At 40.2% G+C, this 18,452-nt stretch overlaps 1 protein-coding gene across 9 annotated transcripts in view; it reads right to left on the bottom strand.

Annotated features, from left to right (window-relative positions):
* The window catches only part of ctnnd2b (catenin (cadherin-associated protein), delta 2b), a 638,149-nt gene that overhangs the window by 19,114 nt on the left and 600,583 nt on the right, over nucleotides 1–18,452 (bottom strand). For 5 of the 9 annotated variants that reach the window (XM_034183535.1, XM_034183540.1, XM_034183536.1 and 2 more), the window contains 3 exons: nucleotides 15,815–15,908; nucleotides 15,555–15,681; nucleotides 9,361–9,489 (listed from right to left, as the gene is read on the bottom strand). In XM_034183535.1, coding sequence (XP_034039426.1) covers nucleotides 9,361–9,489; nucleotides 15,555–15,681; nucleotides 15,815–15,908 — 350 coding nt within the window. The remainder of the gene's footprint in view (nucleotides 1–9,360; nucleotides 9,490–15,554; nucleotides 15,682–15,814; nucleotides 15,909–18,452) is intronic. The other 4 variants (XM_034183537.1, XM_034183541.1, XM_034183543.1 and 1 more) reach the window with 1 other exon arrangement.

Raw genomic sequence — 18,452 nt, 5'->3', positions numbered from 1 at the left:
AGGGAACTTTTAGGACAACCTGATAATAATGAATTACAATAGTCCAGCCTAGAGGAAATAAATACATGAATTAGTTTTTCAGCATCACTCTGAGACAAGACCTTTCTGATTTTAGAGATATTGCGTAAATGCAAAAAAGCAGTCCTACATATTTGTTTAATATGCGCTTTGAATGACATATCCTGATCAAAAATGACTCCAAGATTTCTCACAGTATTACTAGAGGTCAGGGTAATGCCATCCAGAGTAAGGATCTGGTTAGACACCATGTTTCTAAGATTTGTGGGGCCAAGTACAATAACTTCAGTTTTATCTGAGTTTAAAAGCAGGAAATTAGCGGTCATCCATGTCTTTATGTCTGTAAGACAATCCTGCAGTTTAGCTAATTGGTGTGTGTCCTCTGGCTTCATGGATAGATAAAGCTTGGTATCATCTGCGTAACAATGAAAATTTAAGCAATACCGTCTAATAATACTGCCTAAGGGAAGCATGTATAAAGTGAATAAAATTGGTCCTAGCACAGAACCTTGTGGAACTCCATAATTAACTTTAGTCTGTGAAGAAGATTCCCCATTTACATGAACAAATTGTAATCTATTAGACAAATATGATTCAAACCACCGCAGCGCAGTGCCTTTAATACCTATGGCATGCTCTAATCTCTGTTATGGTCAACAGTATCAAAAGCAGCACTGAGGTCTAACAGAACAAGCACAGAGATGAGTCCACTGTCCGAGGCCATAAGAAGATCATTTGTAACCTTCACTAATGCTGTTTCTGTACTATGATGAATTCTAAAACCTGACTGAAACTCTTCAAATAGACCATTCCTCTGCAGATGATCAGTTAGCTGTTTTACAACTACCCTTTCAAGAATTTTTGAGAGAAAAGGAAGGTTGGAGATTGGCCTATAATTAGCTAAGATAGCTGGGTCAAGTGATGGCTTTTTAAGTAATGGTTTAATTACTGCCACCTTAAAAGCCTGTGGTACATAGCCAACTAACAAAGATAGATTGATCATATTTAAGATTGAAGCATTAAATAATGGTAGGGTTTCCTTGAGCAGCCTGGTAGGAATGGGGTCTAATAAACATGTTGATGGTTTGGATGAAGTAACTAATGAAAATAACTCAGACAGAACAATCGGAGAGAAAGAGTCTAACCAAATACCGGCATCACTGAAAGCAGCCAAAGATAACGATACGTCTTTGGGATGGTTCTGAGTAATTTTTTCTCAAATAGTTAAAATTTTGTTAGCAAAGAAAGTCATGAAGTCATTACTAGTTAAAGTTAATGGAATACTCAGCTCAATAGAGCTCTGACTCTTTGTCAGCCTGGCTACAGTGCTGAAAAGAAACCTGGGGTTGTTCTTATTTTCTTCAATTAGTGATGAGTAGAAAGATGTCCTAGCTTTACGGAGGGCTTTTTTATAGAGCAACAGACTCTTTTTCCAGGCTAAGTGAAGATCTTCTAAGTTAGTGAGACGCCATTTCCTCTCCAACTTACGGGTTATCTGCTTTAAGCTACGAGTTTGTGAGTTATACCACGGAGTCAGGCACTTCTGATTTAAAGCTCTCTTTTTTAGAGGAGCTACAGCATCCAAAGTTGTCTTCAATGAGGATCACAGTGCTAAATCAGTTCCATCACAGGATAAAATCAACTCTATCATGCTGTGAATGACTCTTAATGGAGCTGAAAAACGTGATTTCGCTAGATGGTAGAGCTGATTTCACTCTATAATTAGGGAGTAACCCTGTTGTGTCTGATGATTTGCGGAAGTTAATGCTGGATTTTACGGTCGCAAATTAAGTTTTACTGGCGATGCGTTAGAGACCTGCGTTCACATTTTGTGAGACCTGTGTTCATGTTTTTGGAGATATTTTTTCAGTATTCATGTTTTGCAATTAACAGTTTGTGGATAATTCACAATTTGTAGCTGATTCACATTTTGGGGGTTAACATGGATCTTGCATGGCAAAGCCTGCCGGTATGACCTGCACATGCCATGTATAGTAATGTCCATCTCCAATGGAACTGTTCATATGTATGTGGAACGCACTGATGCGAGCATGCCGCCGCAAATCTGAACAGGTTGTTATATCCACAACAGACCTTACAGTACATTCCTTCCCATGGGTGACGTAAATAATGTAAACTATTATCTCCATCATATCTGTATATAACACGGGCAGCTGCACCTCTCCATGGTTTCATGCACAGTAATGCATCATGCATGTTTCACAGTGTTTCACATGTTTCACATCATGTTTCACAGCGTAGGGTGGACGTGGAGCTGGGAACGCAGCCTGCGGTTAAAATCCTCTCACCCGGCTGCTGTGTGGTGGAATCAACCACGCAAAAGTAAATCTCATGTGATAATCCAACCACTGTGGTGTACAGAGTTGTGTTGTGCTGCTGAAGTGAGCCAAAACACACACAAAAAAAAACATTAAAGTTCCCTGGAAAGGCTGTGTCTGATGCATGGGACAGCAGTGTCCAGTAGCTGACAATGGCGCACAGGCGTGCTGTGCACTGCGCACGCATAGCTGCTCATTCAGCCATTATGAACATATACACACACCCAGCGATCATGTCAACAGTCCAGCACCTACTCTACGCACACACACACATGAGGTCAGTAGCGCTGGGAAGTGGAGGACGAGCGCAGATGTGATTGCATGAGTGAGTTAGTGACCACACCATGCTGGCTTTGACACATATGGCGTGAATCTGGTCCATACATTGGTTGTACGCCGGTGTCCACACCGCTCCCTCCCACTCCGGTCCCATGTTTGCAATCCAGACATCGGACAGTCTTCAGCGCCTTTTATGGCCGTCTGATAGCAGTCTGTGTCATCTACTTGCCTACATACACTTTGGAATCAATGAGGCAGGTGTGGACAAGGTAATCTGGATGTGTTCTGACACTGACCACGCCTCTTTTCCCCCCGACTGCATCAGATTATGGCAATATTTGTCATGTCGGGCTGGTTCTTGCACATTCTTGCTATGTGTGATGGGGGTTTAAGAGTAAGTCCCTTCAGTTACCCCTTTGTTTTCATTCAGGGTCACCACAGTAGATCCAAGATGGATCTCTATTTTGATTTGGCACAAATTTTACATCAGATGCCCTCCTTGATGCAACTTCATATTACACAGAGAATGCACTTTGATCCAGGAACCTTTCACACTTGGCCACCACCCCTGCCCTAAATGAATATAAATGTGATCTGTTTTAAATTCATTGAGTAAATATATCCACATTTTGGGCACCTGAACATTCAAATCTGTTCTTTCTCGTTTCTTTCATTGAAACATGTAATACAGCTAATCAGATGCGCGGTCACTATCCACCACCATGGACAGCGTACCTTCAAAGCATCTTAATCATGCACACTTCAGTTGGCTCTGAAGAGCTGCTGAGGGAAAGGAGAAAAAACTTCAGCCTACTGCATGTGCCTTCTCCTGCAAGCACGTGAACTAAAGACCAGGCTTTCAGTAGCAAAGTGCTATATATTAAGAAAAACATTGACATTTTCTTGCAGACTAAATCAAAAGAAAAGACAAAAGGACTAATGCAAAGGCCTAAAACAGAGCGTAAAAATGTCTTTTGTAAAGCTCAGTGCAGGTGTACTGTTGTCACCACGCTTTGAGAGGCAACGACTTTTCTTCAACTCAGAGAGGCTGTTGAAAACCACAGAGGAGAAGCTCACAGCTTGATGAAAGTAAGCAGTTCAGTCGAACCCCGACCTCCCCCTGCCTATGGACCAAGTTTTATGCTGCGATCAACCTGCAATACAAAAATAATAGTAACGCACAGTGACTTGGAGAAGTAACTTTAATCTGATTACTGATTTAGAAAGATTAACGTGTTAGATTACTAGTTACTGAAAAAAGACATCAGATTAGAGTAATGCATTACCAGCATCACTGCTGGCCACACAAAAACTAGTTTGATATTTTTCAACCTGGGCTGTAGTTTTGGACATTGTAGATTTCATGTTTTCACTCGGGACAACAGAATACTGATTTAGGACACAAACACTGCCATGACCTACTAACTGACTATTAATAATGTACATATGTCGTGGACATGAACGAGCGACGCTCATCAGCATCTTACCATGTCATTTAGGTCCTTCAGAGTTTATTTTGAGTAAATGCTTCAGGGGAGCATTAGCATGGCAAAAACCTTTCAGCTTCAGAACCCCCACATTTTTAAGCATTTTTCTTTATTTGCCTCTCACATGCCTGGAAAAGCTCCTTGCCATCTAACCATGTCCTTTAGGTCCTTCAGAATTTTTTCAGTAAAATAGTTATTGGGAGCATGAGCATGACTAAAACCTTTCAGTTTCTGGCGGGGGGCAGCTCTGCTCCCCCAGACCCCCCCTCCCCGCCTTTTTAAGCATTTTCCTTATTTTGCCTTTCAGCTTCTGGAAGGGCTCTGTCCCCCATACCCCCCACCTTTTTAAGCATTTTTCTTTTTATGCTTTTCAGCTGACCCCCCTAATTACAGCCCTCTTAACCCCTGCCACTTTAAGCATTTTTTTTTAAATGTAGATGTAAATTAATATTCAAAGTTTCAGGTAGTTGACAGTAGGGCTGTACAATATGGCCAAATTATCAGATTTCAATATTGTCATATAAATTGTCATGTAAATGTCACTTACAGTAGTGTTCAGAATAATAGTAGTGCTATGTGACTAAAAAGATTAATCCAGGTTTTTAGTATATTTCTTATTGTTACATGGGAAACAAGGTACCAGTAGATTCTGTAGATTCTCACAAATCCAACAAGACCAAGCATTCATGATATGCACACTCTTAAGGCTATGAAATTGGGATATTAGTAAAAAAAAAAGTAGAAAAAGGGGGTGTTCACAATAATAGTAGTGTGGCATTCAGTCAGTGAGTTCGTCAATTTTGTGGAACAAACAGGTGTGAATCAGGTGTCCCCTATTTAAGGATGAAGACAGCACCTGTTGAACATGCTTTTCTCTTTGAAAGCCTGAGGAAAACAGGATGTTCAAGACATTGTTCAGAAGAACAGCATAGTTTGATTAAAAAGTTGATTGGAGAGGGGAAAACTTATATGCAGGTGCAAAAAATTATAGGCTGTTCATCTACAATGATCTCCAATGCTTTAAAATGGACAAAAAAAAAACAGAGACGCGTGGAAGAAAATGGAAAACAACCATCAAAATGGATAGAAGAATAACCAGAATGGCAAAGGCTTACCCATTGATCAGCTCCAGGATGATCAAAGACAGTCTGGAGTTACCTGTAAGTGCTGTGTCAGTTAGAAGATGCCTGTGTGAAGCTAATTTATTTGCAAGAATCCCCCGCAAAGTCCCTCTGTTAAATAAAAGACATGTGCAGAAGAGGTTACAATTTGCCACAGAACACATCAACTGGCCTAAAGAGGAATGGAGGAATATTTTGTTGACTGGTGAGAGTAAAATTGTTCTTTTTGGGTCCAAGGGCCGCAGACAGTTTGTGAGCTGACCCCCAAACTCTGAATTCAAGCCACAGTTCACAGTGAAGACAGTGAAGCATGGTGGTGCAAGTATCATGATATGGGCATGTTTCTCCTACTATGGTGTTGGGCCTCTATATCGCATACCAGGTATCATGTATCAATTTGGATATGTCAAAATACTTGAAGAGGTCATGTTGCCTTATGCTGAAGAGGACATGCCCTTGAAATGGGTGTTTCAACAAGACAATGACCCCAAGCACACTAGTAAACGAGCAAAATCTTGGTTCCAAACCAACCAAATTAATGCCTCGCAGATGTGAAGAAATCATGAAAAACTGTGGTTATACAATTAAATACTAGTTTAGTGATTCACAGGATTGCTAAAAAAGCAGCTTGAACATAAGAGTTTTGAGTTTGTAGTGTCAACAGCAGATGCTACTATTATTGTGAACACCCCCTTTTCTACTTTTTTTTACTAATAGCCCAGTTTCATAGCCTTAAGAGTGTGCATATCATGAATGCTTAGTCTTGTTGGATTTGTGAGAATCTACTGAATCTACTGGTACCTTGTTTCCCATGTAACAATAAGAAATATACTCAAAACCTGGATTCATCTTTATAGTCACATAGCACTACTATTATTCTGAACACTACTGTATATACATGCTGTCCATATTCTTGAGCCGCTTGGGTGGGTACGGAAAGTTCCCATGGGATAAAAAAGCTTTTTAAACCTACCATCCCTGGTTCTCAAGACCAGGCACCTAAGTGGCTCTACTCTCTCTCTCTCTCTCTCTTTTTTTTTAAAGATATTTAGGTGTACCTTAGTAAACACCAGTAGAGTTCCACCTTAGATTTGGAATGTATAATAGAAGATATACCTTACTGAATTTTCATATCAATATGATATACGATATGACTATGATTTGACACTTTGTTTTTTTTTATTATCATTGTTGTTTGTTTTTCTGTGTTGTCATGGGGACCACGATGGAATTAAGTCTGTGCTTTTTCGTGCCATCCTCGGCAAGTATATATACGTATATTGCCATTGTTATTGCATATCATGTATTTTGACTAGGGCTGGGCAACGTTAACGCGCTAACGTTGCGTTAATTATTGAGGTCATTATCGCCGACAATTTGTTCCTCCCCTTAACGCTGCATTTTTTTTTTTTTTTTTTTTAGCCTTTTATGACTGTTGCACGTTGCCTTTTATTTTGAAAGCGTCAGTCGGGGGCGAGCTTATGCTGCTGCTTCCTGCTGATAGCTGAGTTCACACAGAAAACGACACGAGGATCGAGAAAAGTACAGGCTATGCAATGCACAACAAAACAAAATGCAGAAAGACGCCGAACTTTTGAATGGACATTTTCGGTACAAAGTTCTACAGGATCAGGCCCGGATCCAGACCGGTTTGGAGCGATGCAGCTGCATCGGTCAAATTTTTTTTTTACGCATCGTTCGTCATCGGTAAAAAAAAAAATCTTGAATAATCTCAAATAGCCGAATGTGTCCCCGCGGTGAACACAGCTTTTCGGTGGTTTTCATGTCAACCTATAGTCCGTAAATGATACAGATTTTTCCGAGTTTCAGAGTCATACGGACGTACAAATAAAGTCGGATATTCAGGGTTTGGTCTGTAATAAACTATTTCTGCAGTGCGGCTCCACTTTGAAACCATGAACCATTGAAGCAATGCTTCGATACAGTAGCTCGTTGGTTCTCACTGCTCTTCAGAAACGGCAAGCCACTTCTTAACCCCTCGCAAAGCCATTAAAATATCGTGAGTCACTTTTGTGTGGATTAAAGTCACTAACTGGGACTCTTGTCTTGTTGCTATCAAGAAACGAGAATCGTCCTCCGTTCCGTTCACACAGCTCAAAACGCTGCGCGGCTGAGACAGAGTCCGGTCGGAATTAACTTCAAAATGAATAAAATGACACCTCTTTCCAAATGTAATACAGACAAGAAACTACAATCGACTGAAACGTGGTTTTTTTTCCTCCCAAAATGAAACGTGCTGTATTTTCTTTTCAAATTACATCCTGAAGTGAAGCACAGCAGCTGTAAGCTCAGCTCAGATATATGGAAACACATTCATGCCAATAATGTCTGAAAGGAAATGCTTTTGACAAAAACTACAGATTTTGTTTATTCCTATTTATGTCCAGAGATCAAGGATTCACCATGTAGAGTTCATTATGTACAAAGTTTAAGGATCCAGTGACCAAATTCATATTTATTTACTTTACTCAATAAAATGTTCAATTTCAATTCAATTTAATCGGCTTATAAAGTGCCAAATCACAACAAAATCTAAATATACTAAAACAAATACATCACAATTGTACACATATCAAATTGTGGTATGTGTACAATTGTGACGTATTTGTTTTAGTGCATTTAGTCATGGACATGAATATTGTTATTTTGATATGAAACAGGATAACAAATGACCTGCCAGTGGTTTTATATTTGATTTCATTAGTGTGTTTCAGTTGAAATTTACATTTTCAAATTTATGCAATGTTCATTTACATTTTCAAATAAAACTGTGCATTTAAGCGGCTTTTGAATTCATTTTTGGGTTTCACATATACCATGCGATTAATCATGATTAATCACAGAAAGTCATTGAGTTAATGCGATTAAGATTTTTTATGTTTGCCCTCCCCTAATTTTGACAAATCAATCAATCAACCAAAGAGAGAAAGAGAAAGAGAGAGAGAGCGAGAGGGGGAGACTTGCTTGAATTAGATCTGCCCCCATCGTGCGTAAAAGTTGGTTGGATTCACGTGTAAATCTGTGGATCAGCGCAAGAACTGTCAGTGCAGCGTAAATCCCTATGTGAATGTTTCACCGGCAGCAGCCTGAATCATCCTCTTAATAGAACTTCACAGCTAAGGCACTTGTTTAAATGTCCTTAAGTCTCACTTTGGAGATCACATCACCACGTGACAGTCATTTTCTGTTCAACTGCACGCTTTGGCAAACCCATGGTGAGTAAGGGAGGATGCGCGAGTTCTGTCACCACCATCAGCAGCAGAAGCACCGCGGCCATACTTATTATTACTGAGCCAATATCACTCGAGTGCTTTGAATAATTCACCAGCATGCCAAAAGTCATGCTGAAACAATGTGACGTTTTGCAGCCTGTGCAGAAGCAGCTCCGAGTTATGCATCACCAGTCCATACAGAATGGATCAAGCCATCTTCCTCGGTCCTGTGTACACTGGTCGTGAAAAGCCCTGGCACTGTCGAGAAGGCTTGCAAGAAAATAAATGTGACACTTTTCATGTGCTCATAATGATAAAATGCCAGAACTGAACCTGGTGTACATCCATGGGAAGCCTACATTTTAGACCTCCATGCACTGCCTGCCGGCGTCTTGGGTTAGCGATCGATGCGTGACGGCCTCCGGTGATGGGGTTAGCTGCAGCCTCCTTTGGGCTCACTGCCCCCGCCCCCCACCGCCTTACGCTCCTGAGAGCGCCGTGAGCACCCCCAGTGCCCACTCACAAAACAAAACAAACAAACAAAAAAACAATGATGCGACACCAACCACTGAATTTAAACAGGATATTACATACATAAAAGCTGATGATTTTATTACGTTCTTGGAGGACGTAATGAGCGCGAGTGAGTGTGCGCGTGAGACAGAGAAAAAAAAAATTAATAGTAAAACATCAAGTTTTACTAAGCACCGCGGCGATATGTGCCTTGACTGTATATATTGTCGCTTGGGACGATATGTGTTGGCGACATTATGTGCCAGCACCTTTGAACATCTGCATATATCGCTGCTGCGACAATATATGCCCTGCAACAATATATGTCGTAACATGCGTCTCCATCAGACATCCACTATTGCATTCCTACCTGTCATGGTGTCCTTCCGGGAGGTGTGCTCGCCCTTGTTGCCATGGTAACTGGCATTACCAGTCGACTCATAGTCTGCTTTCCTCTCCTTCAACGCCATCATCTCTCTAGGGGAGGCAGGAGCACTGGCTGCACAGAAAAAACGCAGCCATTCAATCACCAATACGTCATCAATGCATTGTTTGATTTATAAGAAGGACGCACAACATTAAACACCCAAGGAGCTTGGACACTGTCCATTTGTGTGCGAGTCTGGGGTTTTGTTGTTCTTACTTTGTGTCACTTTCACTGTGGCATGAGTCAGTACAGAAGCACAGTGTGATATTTGTGATGTGACTCTGTGGGCGTGTGCACTCCCTCCCAAATCTTTTGTTATTTAACCTATGTGTGATTTCACAGAGATAAATAGAGTCATTCATCATTTCCACATCTTTCCTCAACTTTATTCTCTCTTTCTGTCTGGCTGAAGTCCCCCTCCAAACAGTTTTTCTTTCAACTGATTCATGACTAATGAGTGAAATAAAAAGTTGGTTTTGTATCAGAATTACAACCAAAATTCCACTTTCTTCCAAAACCACTTCCTGTTCCGGAGCACAGCGGTGTTTTTCTGTATCTGTTAGCTGTTTAATCTGCGCAGTTAGATTGATCTAGTTACCTAGATAACGATTTGTTTCACAGTGTAATCTTCACGTGCCTTAACTAAAGCACTCCCTCTGCTGAATCACCTCTAAATTATTTACACATTATTCACTTTGTGTGTTTTTAGGAATCCGCTAGCTTAGCGCAGCTACTAGCTCTTAGCCGGTTTAGCATGGCGGCTTCTCCTGTCTCTCCCGCACTTTTCTGCTCTGGGTGTGAAATGTTTAGTTATTCCTTGGCCTCCTTTAGCAGTAATGGTACTTGTAATAAGTGTAGCTTATTCGTAGCTTTGGAGGCCAGGCTGGGCGAATTGGAGACTCGGCTCCGCACCGTGGAAAATTCTACAGCTAGCCAAGCCCCTGTAGTCGGTGCGGACCAAGGTAGCTTAGCCGCCGTTAGTTTCCCTCTGGCAGATCCCGAGCAGCCGGGAAAGCAGGCCGACTGGGTGACTGTGAGGAGGAAGCGTAGTCCTAAACAGAAGCCCCGTGTACACCGCCAACCCATTCACATTTCTAACCATTTTTCCCCACTCAACGACACACCCGCCGAGGATCAAACTCTGGTTATTGGCGACTCTGTTTTGAGAAATGTGAAGTTAGCGACACCAGCAACCATAGTCAATTGTCTTCCGGGGGCCAGAGCAGGCGACAGTGAAGGAAATTTGAAACTGCTGGCTAAGGCTAAGCGTAAATTTGGTAAGATTGTAATTCACGTCGGCAGTAATGACACTTACACACCTCTCTGCAGCTCCCCCTGCCGTCCCCTCATTACCCCATCCCTGTAGAGACGGTGCCTGCTCCCAGACCACCAATAACCAGCAAAAATCTATTTAAGCATAAAAATTCAAAAAGAAAAAATAATATAGCACCTTCAACTGCACCACAGACTAAAACAGTTAAATGTGGTCTATTAAACATAAGGTCTCTCTCTTCTAAGTCCCTGTTAGTAAATGATATAATAATTGATCAACATATTGATTTATTCTGCCTTACAGAAACCTGGTTACAGCAGGATGAATATGTTAGTTTAAATGAGCACGGGCCAAGGCGGAGGATTAGCAGCAATCTTCCATTCCAGCTTATTAATTAATCAAAAACTCAGACAGAGCTTTAATTCATTTGAAAGCTTGACTCTTAGTCTTGTCCACCCAAATTGGAAGTCCCAAAAATCAGTTTTATTTGTTATTATCTATCGTCCACCTGGTTGTTACTGTGAGTTTCTCTGTGAATTTTCAGACCTTTTGTCTGACTTAGTGCTTAGCTCAGATAAGATAATTATAGTAGGTGATTTTAACATCCACACAGATGCTGAGAATGACAGCCTCAACACTGCATTTAATCTATTATTAGACTCAATTGGCTTTGCTCAAAATGTAAATGAGTCCACCCACCACTTTAATCATATCTTAGATCTTGTTCTGACTTATGGTATGGAAATTGAAGACTTAACAGTATTCCCTGAAAACTCCCTTCTGTCTGATCATTTCTTAATAACATTTACATTTACTCTGATGGACTACCCAGCAGTGGGGAATAAGTTTCATTACACTAGAAGTCTTTCAGAAAGCGCTGTAACTAGATTTAAGGATATGATTCCTTCTTTATGTTCTCTAATGCCATATACCAACACAGTGCAGAGTAGCTACCTAAACTCTGTAAGTGAGATAGAGTATCTCGTCAATAGTTTTACATCCTCATTGAAGACAACTTTGGATGCTGTAGCTCCTCTGAAAAAGAGAGCTTTAAAACAGAAGTGCCTGACTCCGTGGTATAACTCACAAACTCGCAGCTTAAAGCAGATAACCCGTAAGTTGGAGAGGAAATGGCGTCTCACTAATTTAGAAGATCTTCACTTAGCCTGGAAAAAGAGTCTGTTGCTCTATAAAAAAGCCCTCCGTAAAGCTAGGACATCTTACTACTCATCACTAATTGAAGAAAATAAGAACAACCCCAGGTTTCTTTTCAGCACTGTAGCCAGGCTGACAAAGAGTCAGAGCTCTATTGAGCTGAGTATTCCTTTAACTTTAACTAGTAATGACTTCATGACTTTCTTTGCTAATAAAATTTTAACTATTAGAGAAAAAATCACTCATAACCATCCCAAAGACGTATCGTTATCTTTGGCTGCTTTCAGTGATGCCGGTATTTGGTTAGACTCTTTCTCTCAGATTGTTCTGTCTGAGTTATTTTCATTAGTTACTTCATCCAAACCATCAACATGTCTATTAGACCCCATTCCTACCAGGCTGCTCAAGGAAGCCCTACCATTATTTAATGCTTTGATCTTAAATATGATCAATCTATCTTTATTAGTTGGCTATGTACCACAGGCTTTTAAGGTGGCAGTAATTAAACCATTACTTAAAAAGCCATCACTTGACCCAGCTATCTTAGCTAATTATAGGCCAATCTCCAACCTTCCTTTTCTCTCAAAAATTCTTGAAAGGGTAGTTGTAAAACAGCTAACTGATCATCTGCAGAGGAATGGTCTATTTGAAGAGTTTCAGTCAGGTTTTAGAATTCATCATAGTACAGAAACAGCATTAGTGAAGGTTACAAATGATCTTCTTATGGCCTCGGACAGTGGACTCATCTCTGTGCTTGTTCTGTTAGATCTCAGTGCTGCTTATGATACTGTTGACCATAAAATTTTATTACAGAGATTAGAGCATGCCATAGGTATTAAAGGCACTGCGCTGCGGTGGTTTGAATCATATTTATCTAATAGATTACAATTTGTTCATGTAAATGGGGAATCTTCTTCACAGACTAAGGTTAATTATGGAGTTCCACAAGGTTCTGTGCTAGGACCAATTTTATTCACTTTATACATGCTTCCCTTAGGCAGTATTATTAGACGGCATTGCTTAAATTTTCATTGTTACGCAGATGATACCCAGCTTTATCTATCCATGAAGCCAGAGGACACACACCAATTAGCTAAACTGCAGGATTGTCTTACAGACATAAAGACATGGATGACCTCTAATTTCCTACTTTTAAACTCAGATAAAACTGAAGTTATTGTACTTGGCCCCACAAATCTTAGAAACATGGTGTCTAACCAGATCCTTACTCTGGATGGCATTACCCTGACCTCTAGTAATACTGTGAGAAATCTTGGAGTCATTTTGATCAGGATATGTCATTCAATGCGCATATTAAACAAATATGTAGGACTGCTTTTTTTGCATTTACGCAATATCTCTAAAATTAGAAAGGTCTTGTCTCAGAGTGATGCTGAAAAACTAATTCATGCATTTATTTCCTCTAGGCTGGACTATTGTAATTCATTATTATCAGGTTGTCCTAAAAGTTCCCCGAAAAGCCTTCAGTTAATTCAAAATGCTGCAGCTAGAGTACTGACGGGGACTAGAAGGAGAGAGCATATCTCACCCATATTGGCCTCTCTTCATTGGCTTCCTGTTAATTCTAGAATAGAATTTAAATTTCTTCTTCTTACTTATAAGGTTTTGAATAATCAGGTCCCATCTTATCTTAGGGACCTCATAGTACCATATCACCCCAATAGAGCTCTTCGCTCTCAGACTGCAGGCTTACTTGTAGTTCCTAGGGTTTGTAAGAGTAGAATGGGAGGCAGAGCCTTCAGCTTTCAGGCTCCTCTCCTGTGGAACCAGCTCCCAATTCAGATCAGGGAGACAGACAACCCTCTCTACTTTTAAGATTAGGCTTAAAACTTTCCTTTTTGCTAAAGCTTATAGTTAGGGCTGGATCAGGTGACCCTGAACCATCCCTTAGTTATGCTGCTATAGACTTAGACTGCTGGGGGGTTCCCATGATGCACTGAGTGTTTCTTTCTCTTTTTGCTCTGTATGCACCACTCTGCATTTAATCATTAGTGATCGATCTCTGCTCCCCTCCACAGCATGTCTTTTTCCTGGTTCTCTCCCTCAGCCCCAACCAGTCCCAGCAGAAGACTGCCCCTCCCTGAGCCTGGTTCTGCTGGAGGTTTCTTCCTGTTAAAAGGGAGTTTTTCCTTCCCACTGTTGCCAAGTGCTTGCTCACAGGGGGTCGTTTTGACCGTTGGGGTTTTTCCGTAATTATTGTTTGGCCTTGCCTTACAATATAAAGCACCTTGGGGCAACTGTTTGTTGTGATTTGGCGCTATATAAATAAAATTGATTGATTGATTGAAAATTTCAATTAGATTCCATTGACATGCTTAAAAATAACTTGAATATCTTATTGTCCTAGAAACTGCGGGCAGCAAAAAGTGAACCATTTGTGTATGACTACTCTGAATAAGTTGTGCAACAGTTTAAAAATGGGTTATACACATTGTTACAATCAATCATGCACGCTAACTTCCGCTAACTCAAAAGCTAACTTCCTCTAAATTTGTCTCATTAATACCTGCAACTGCACAAAGGGTGATCTACAAAGATTCCTTGATTTGCACAACTTCTGCTCTTGTCAAAAGCTCATGTACACGCACACACAAGGCCTGCAGATGTCGTTAAAACGTAAATATTGCTTTTGATTGATTGATTGATTGATTGATTGATAGAGGGGCTTTACTGAACATGCACAAAATGTACATAAGACAAGATCTTAATAATTAATTAAACAACTGCAAATTATAAAGAACACAATGTGCATATGGCCGAGGTTATTTTAGCATTGCGTTATATTTTTTTTACTGTGAGCATGTCAGTGCAATGCAGGGTGATGAGGGACACAAATATGTTATCAGATATACTCTAGTGAGGGAGCATCAGCTTTGACATTCTGGTCATGTGATGTGTTTCTCTGTACATGATCCAGCACCTAAATATCCATGTGCTGAGGGCCTGAGTGGCTGGAGAAGGCTAAGGGGATGGAAACGGTTCATCTGGATGTAGCAGATAGATGGTTATTTTAGAGAGGTCGGGGTGGACTGGTTGTCTGCTGGACTGGTTGCCTTTCCGGAACCAACAGGGTTCTGTGGTGTCTCGGATGCAGTGAGGTGCTGTATCAGTGCATACTCCCAGACTTAACTTGATATAGTCTACTATACAAACGCTTGACAACAGGAACTCAAATGTATTTTGTTTCTAAATTAAAAATACAGGAAATAAAATGTTTATTAATGTTAATCTGATATTTTGTTAAACCCTTTGAATTAACGTGGAGAGTCTACACTATAAGCACATGTTAACTGTTACATTTCAGTTATATTATGGTAGTGTACAAAAGAAAAATTATGAAAGCTGTATTACTGCCAACTATTTATGGACCTACAGCAACTGTATGCTTCATTTTTTACTCACATTTTGTGCACTTTAAAGGCTGTAAATATCCTTGCAACATATCAATCCAGACACTTTCAAAAATGCTATTAGTCTAATTTCAACAATGCAAGAGCATAACATGTTTTATAAGGTGACATACAAGGATTTTACTTGACAGCACAATCATTTCTCAGTAGCTGATATAGTATGAAGGGTAAAGAAGATTTCAGCTCTGTTGGCAATGTATTATTTAACTGGCCTATAATGATGGAAAGAGTTATGGGGACAAAAAGGATGACTGGCAAGGAGGTAGTGTGGATTTTACCTGAACGGTTGTTGGGCGAAGTCCGTACGGGAGAGACTGATGGAGTACGAGAAGAAGAGTAAGGTCGCTGTCGGTCTCGTTCTATCGTGGATGAGGAGCCAACAAAATGATATTGGGAATAACCATCCTGCAGAGGGGAGGAGAGCAGAGGAGTGACTCAGTAAATCCAGCCAATCTGTGGTATTGAGTGAAGCTCCAACACAAATAACATATACACTCTTAAAAAGGACACATTTGGCCTTTTGGTGTGACAGAAATACCTTTTTGTAAAGGCTGCGGAGGTCTCTGTATTGCCACATGCTGTTCAGGACTTGAGATGCCGCTTTCACCACTTTCGGACTATGTCTGGGAATTCAGCAGAGGAGAGAACAAAGGACACAGTATAAAGCTTCACTCATTTTTGTTTTGCTTTTTTTGAAGTTATTAAAAAATACAGCTCAATATTAATCATGTAGGTAATGCAGGAACTAATCTGCAGCCATCAAAAAGCAGGGAAAGATGCCAAATCACTTCCTGAAAGCATGTTTATCTCCTCATTTATATCATTTAAATGAGGCCAAATTGCATAATACTTTGATGGATTGATTTATTGGCCAATATTGCATTCTGCATCCTCCAGGGTTTGACTCAGCTGATTAATTGCTTCGGATCTAATTAGTTCAAATAGGCTTAGGAATTTATATTTCTTCAAGCCACTTTGATAAATGTTATTTTATGGTTTATGTAGCGCCTCATGCAGTCACCAGTTTATGCATCATCACTGAGGGAAAAAACTAATCTTGAAGGATAAACCGATACTGCACATCTGTATACTTGGTACTTTTATGGAAAAACTGTCCCATATCGTAGTTCACACATTCAGAGGGAAACCTATATGTACTATGTCCACCTTGAGAACTAAAACAATTCAGAATCCAATCATCCCTTGAAGAGTTTCACTCTTGGACAGTCAATGTCAAATATGACATTGACTGTCCAAAACGATTAACGATTAAAAAGTACCTTTTCTGTGTTTTGGAAAGCTCCATTATTCACATTTTTTATTTAGATTTTCCTTCTGCTAAGTAAAAATATAACACAGTGCTAAAATATCTCAGCCATATGAGCATAAAAATAGGACACAGAATGTGAACTTTTAAGTTAGCCATCTTTGTACCAAGAATACTCCCTGAGAATTTCAAGACCCTGACAGTAATAGGACTGGACTTATGTTGAGCACAGACGGATGGATAGACATACGGATGGACGCAAGGTCTTTGCAGTACCCTATGACCATATTTTGGCCTTGGGTAAAATTCAGTGGAAGAATTTCCATAAACTTTTGTCAAGAGAAGTCCTCAGGAAAAGGCTGATTACAGTTTTGTGGGTGTGAGCTGCCTGTTTTATTTTACCATTGCTAGAGGGTGTCTGCCAGGTTGGTTGCCATCCAAGACCTAAGACAGTTCTGTGGAGTCATGGATAGGGCTGAGTATCAATCAAAAATTTTCGATACCGGTACCAATTCCGATAGCTTCACTTCGATACTGGTTCCTGAATGATACTTTTTTCGATACCAATTATAACAAAAAGAAAATTGTATTACACATAGTACAAATCTTGAGTTTTTTTTTTTCCGCTTTGGTTGTTTTCCACTTCAAGCAGTTTTCTTACACAAAAAGTAAACAACAAACAATTTCCAGTGCAAAAGAACACTTGAAAACACTGTAGTTTTTGTCAAAAGCATTTCATTTCAGACATTTTGGCAGGATTGTCTCTCCATACCTCTGAGCTGAACTCAGCCCGCTGCTGCACGTGCAGGACGTCTCATTTTGGGAGGAAAAAAACGTTTTGATCGATTGCAGTTTATTGTTTGTGTTACATTGTTTGGAAAGAGGTGTCATTTGATTTAAATGGCGATTTGCTTTGAAGTTATTAATTCCAACCAGAGTCTATCTTTCTAACATGATGGCAGAGAGCGACACATTTTTTGGTGCTGTGAGAACTGAACGGAGGACAATTCTCATTTCTTTCTCGCAACAAGACAGGAGTCCCAGTTAGTCCCAGTTAGTGACTGCACAAAAGTGACTCACGATTGACATATTTTAATGGTTCTAAGAGGGGTTAAGAAGCTGAATTGCCACTTCTGAAAGGCAGCAAAAGCAAAGAACTGAAGCAGTGGGTCAGAACAGTGCTTCATTGCCTCAAGCTTCAAAGCGATGCACATTGTTGGTACTCTCAGATGAAGCGGAGTCCAGTGGTGGAGATTTTGAATCAGGCTGCTCATGCTCTGTAACATCCACAGGCGGACTTGAATGCTGAGAGGAGGATGGCTGCAGACCACTCTTCTTGCATGTGATTAACCTCTGGGTACCGAAATTTGGCACCGAAAGACGAGGCATATTTCGATACTCTATACTACCGAAGTATTTCGGTCGATGCCACAAAAGAACTGAAGTTCGGTACACAGTCCTAGTCATGGATATGGAAAATAAAATTTTTTAGGAATATATAATTACTAAATAATTTTTGTCTACCTTCAAGGGGAGAAAACTGGAATTCAGTGTTAAATTGATCCATCATATGATAATGAACTTGAAAGTGCAACTCCATGCACACTGGTTTGTGGATTTCTGTGAAAATGAATGCAATAGTAGCACACAATGTGATGATGTGCGTGACAGAAAATAATTCTGGTCTAACGTCCTCGAGGAAGGATAATAAGACTTCTGTTGTTTTAAATCATATCATATCATATTGTCAATGGTTAATTTTCAAGTTGCTTTGGCATCTTGAAACCGAGACTTCCGGTTAGGGAGCCTCTCGCTCACGTGTTTGGCATCATTAGAAACAACAGCTCAACTGTCAGATTTCCAGTGAGTGAAATGGCCACTGGAGGTGAATTCCATGCCATATTGGTAA

This window comes from Thalassophryne amazonica, chromosome 12 (assembly GCF_902500255.1).
Source record: "Thalassophryne amazonica chromosome 12, fThaAma1.1, whole genome shotgun sequence".
Taxonomy (NCBI): Eukaryota; Metazoa; Chordata; class Actinopteri; order Batrachoidiformes; family Batrachoididae; genus Thalassophryne; species Thalassophryne amazonica.
The sequence above is the reverse complement of the archived record's forward strand: the minus strand, read 5'-3'. Positions and strand labels throughout refer to the sequence as shown.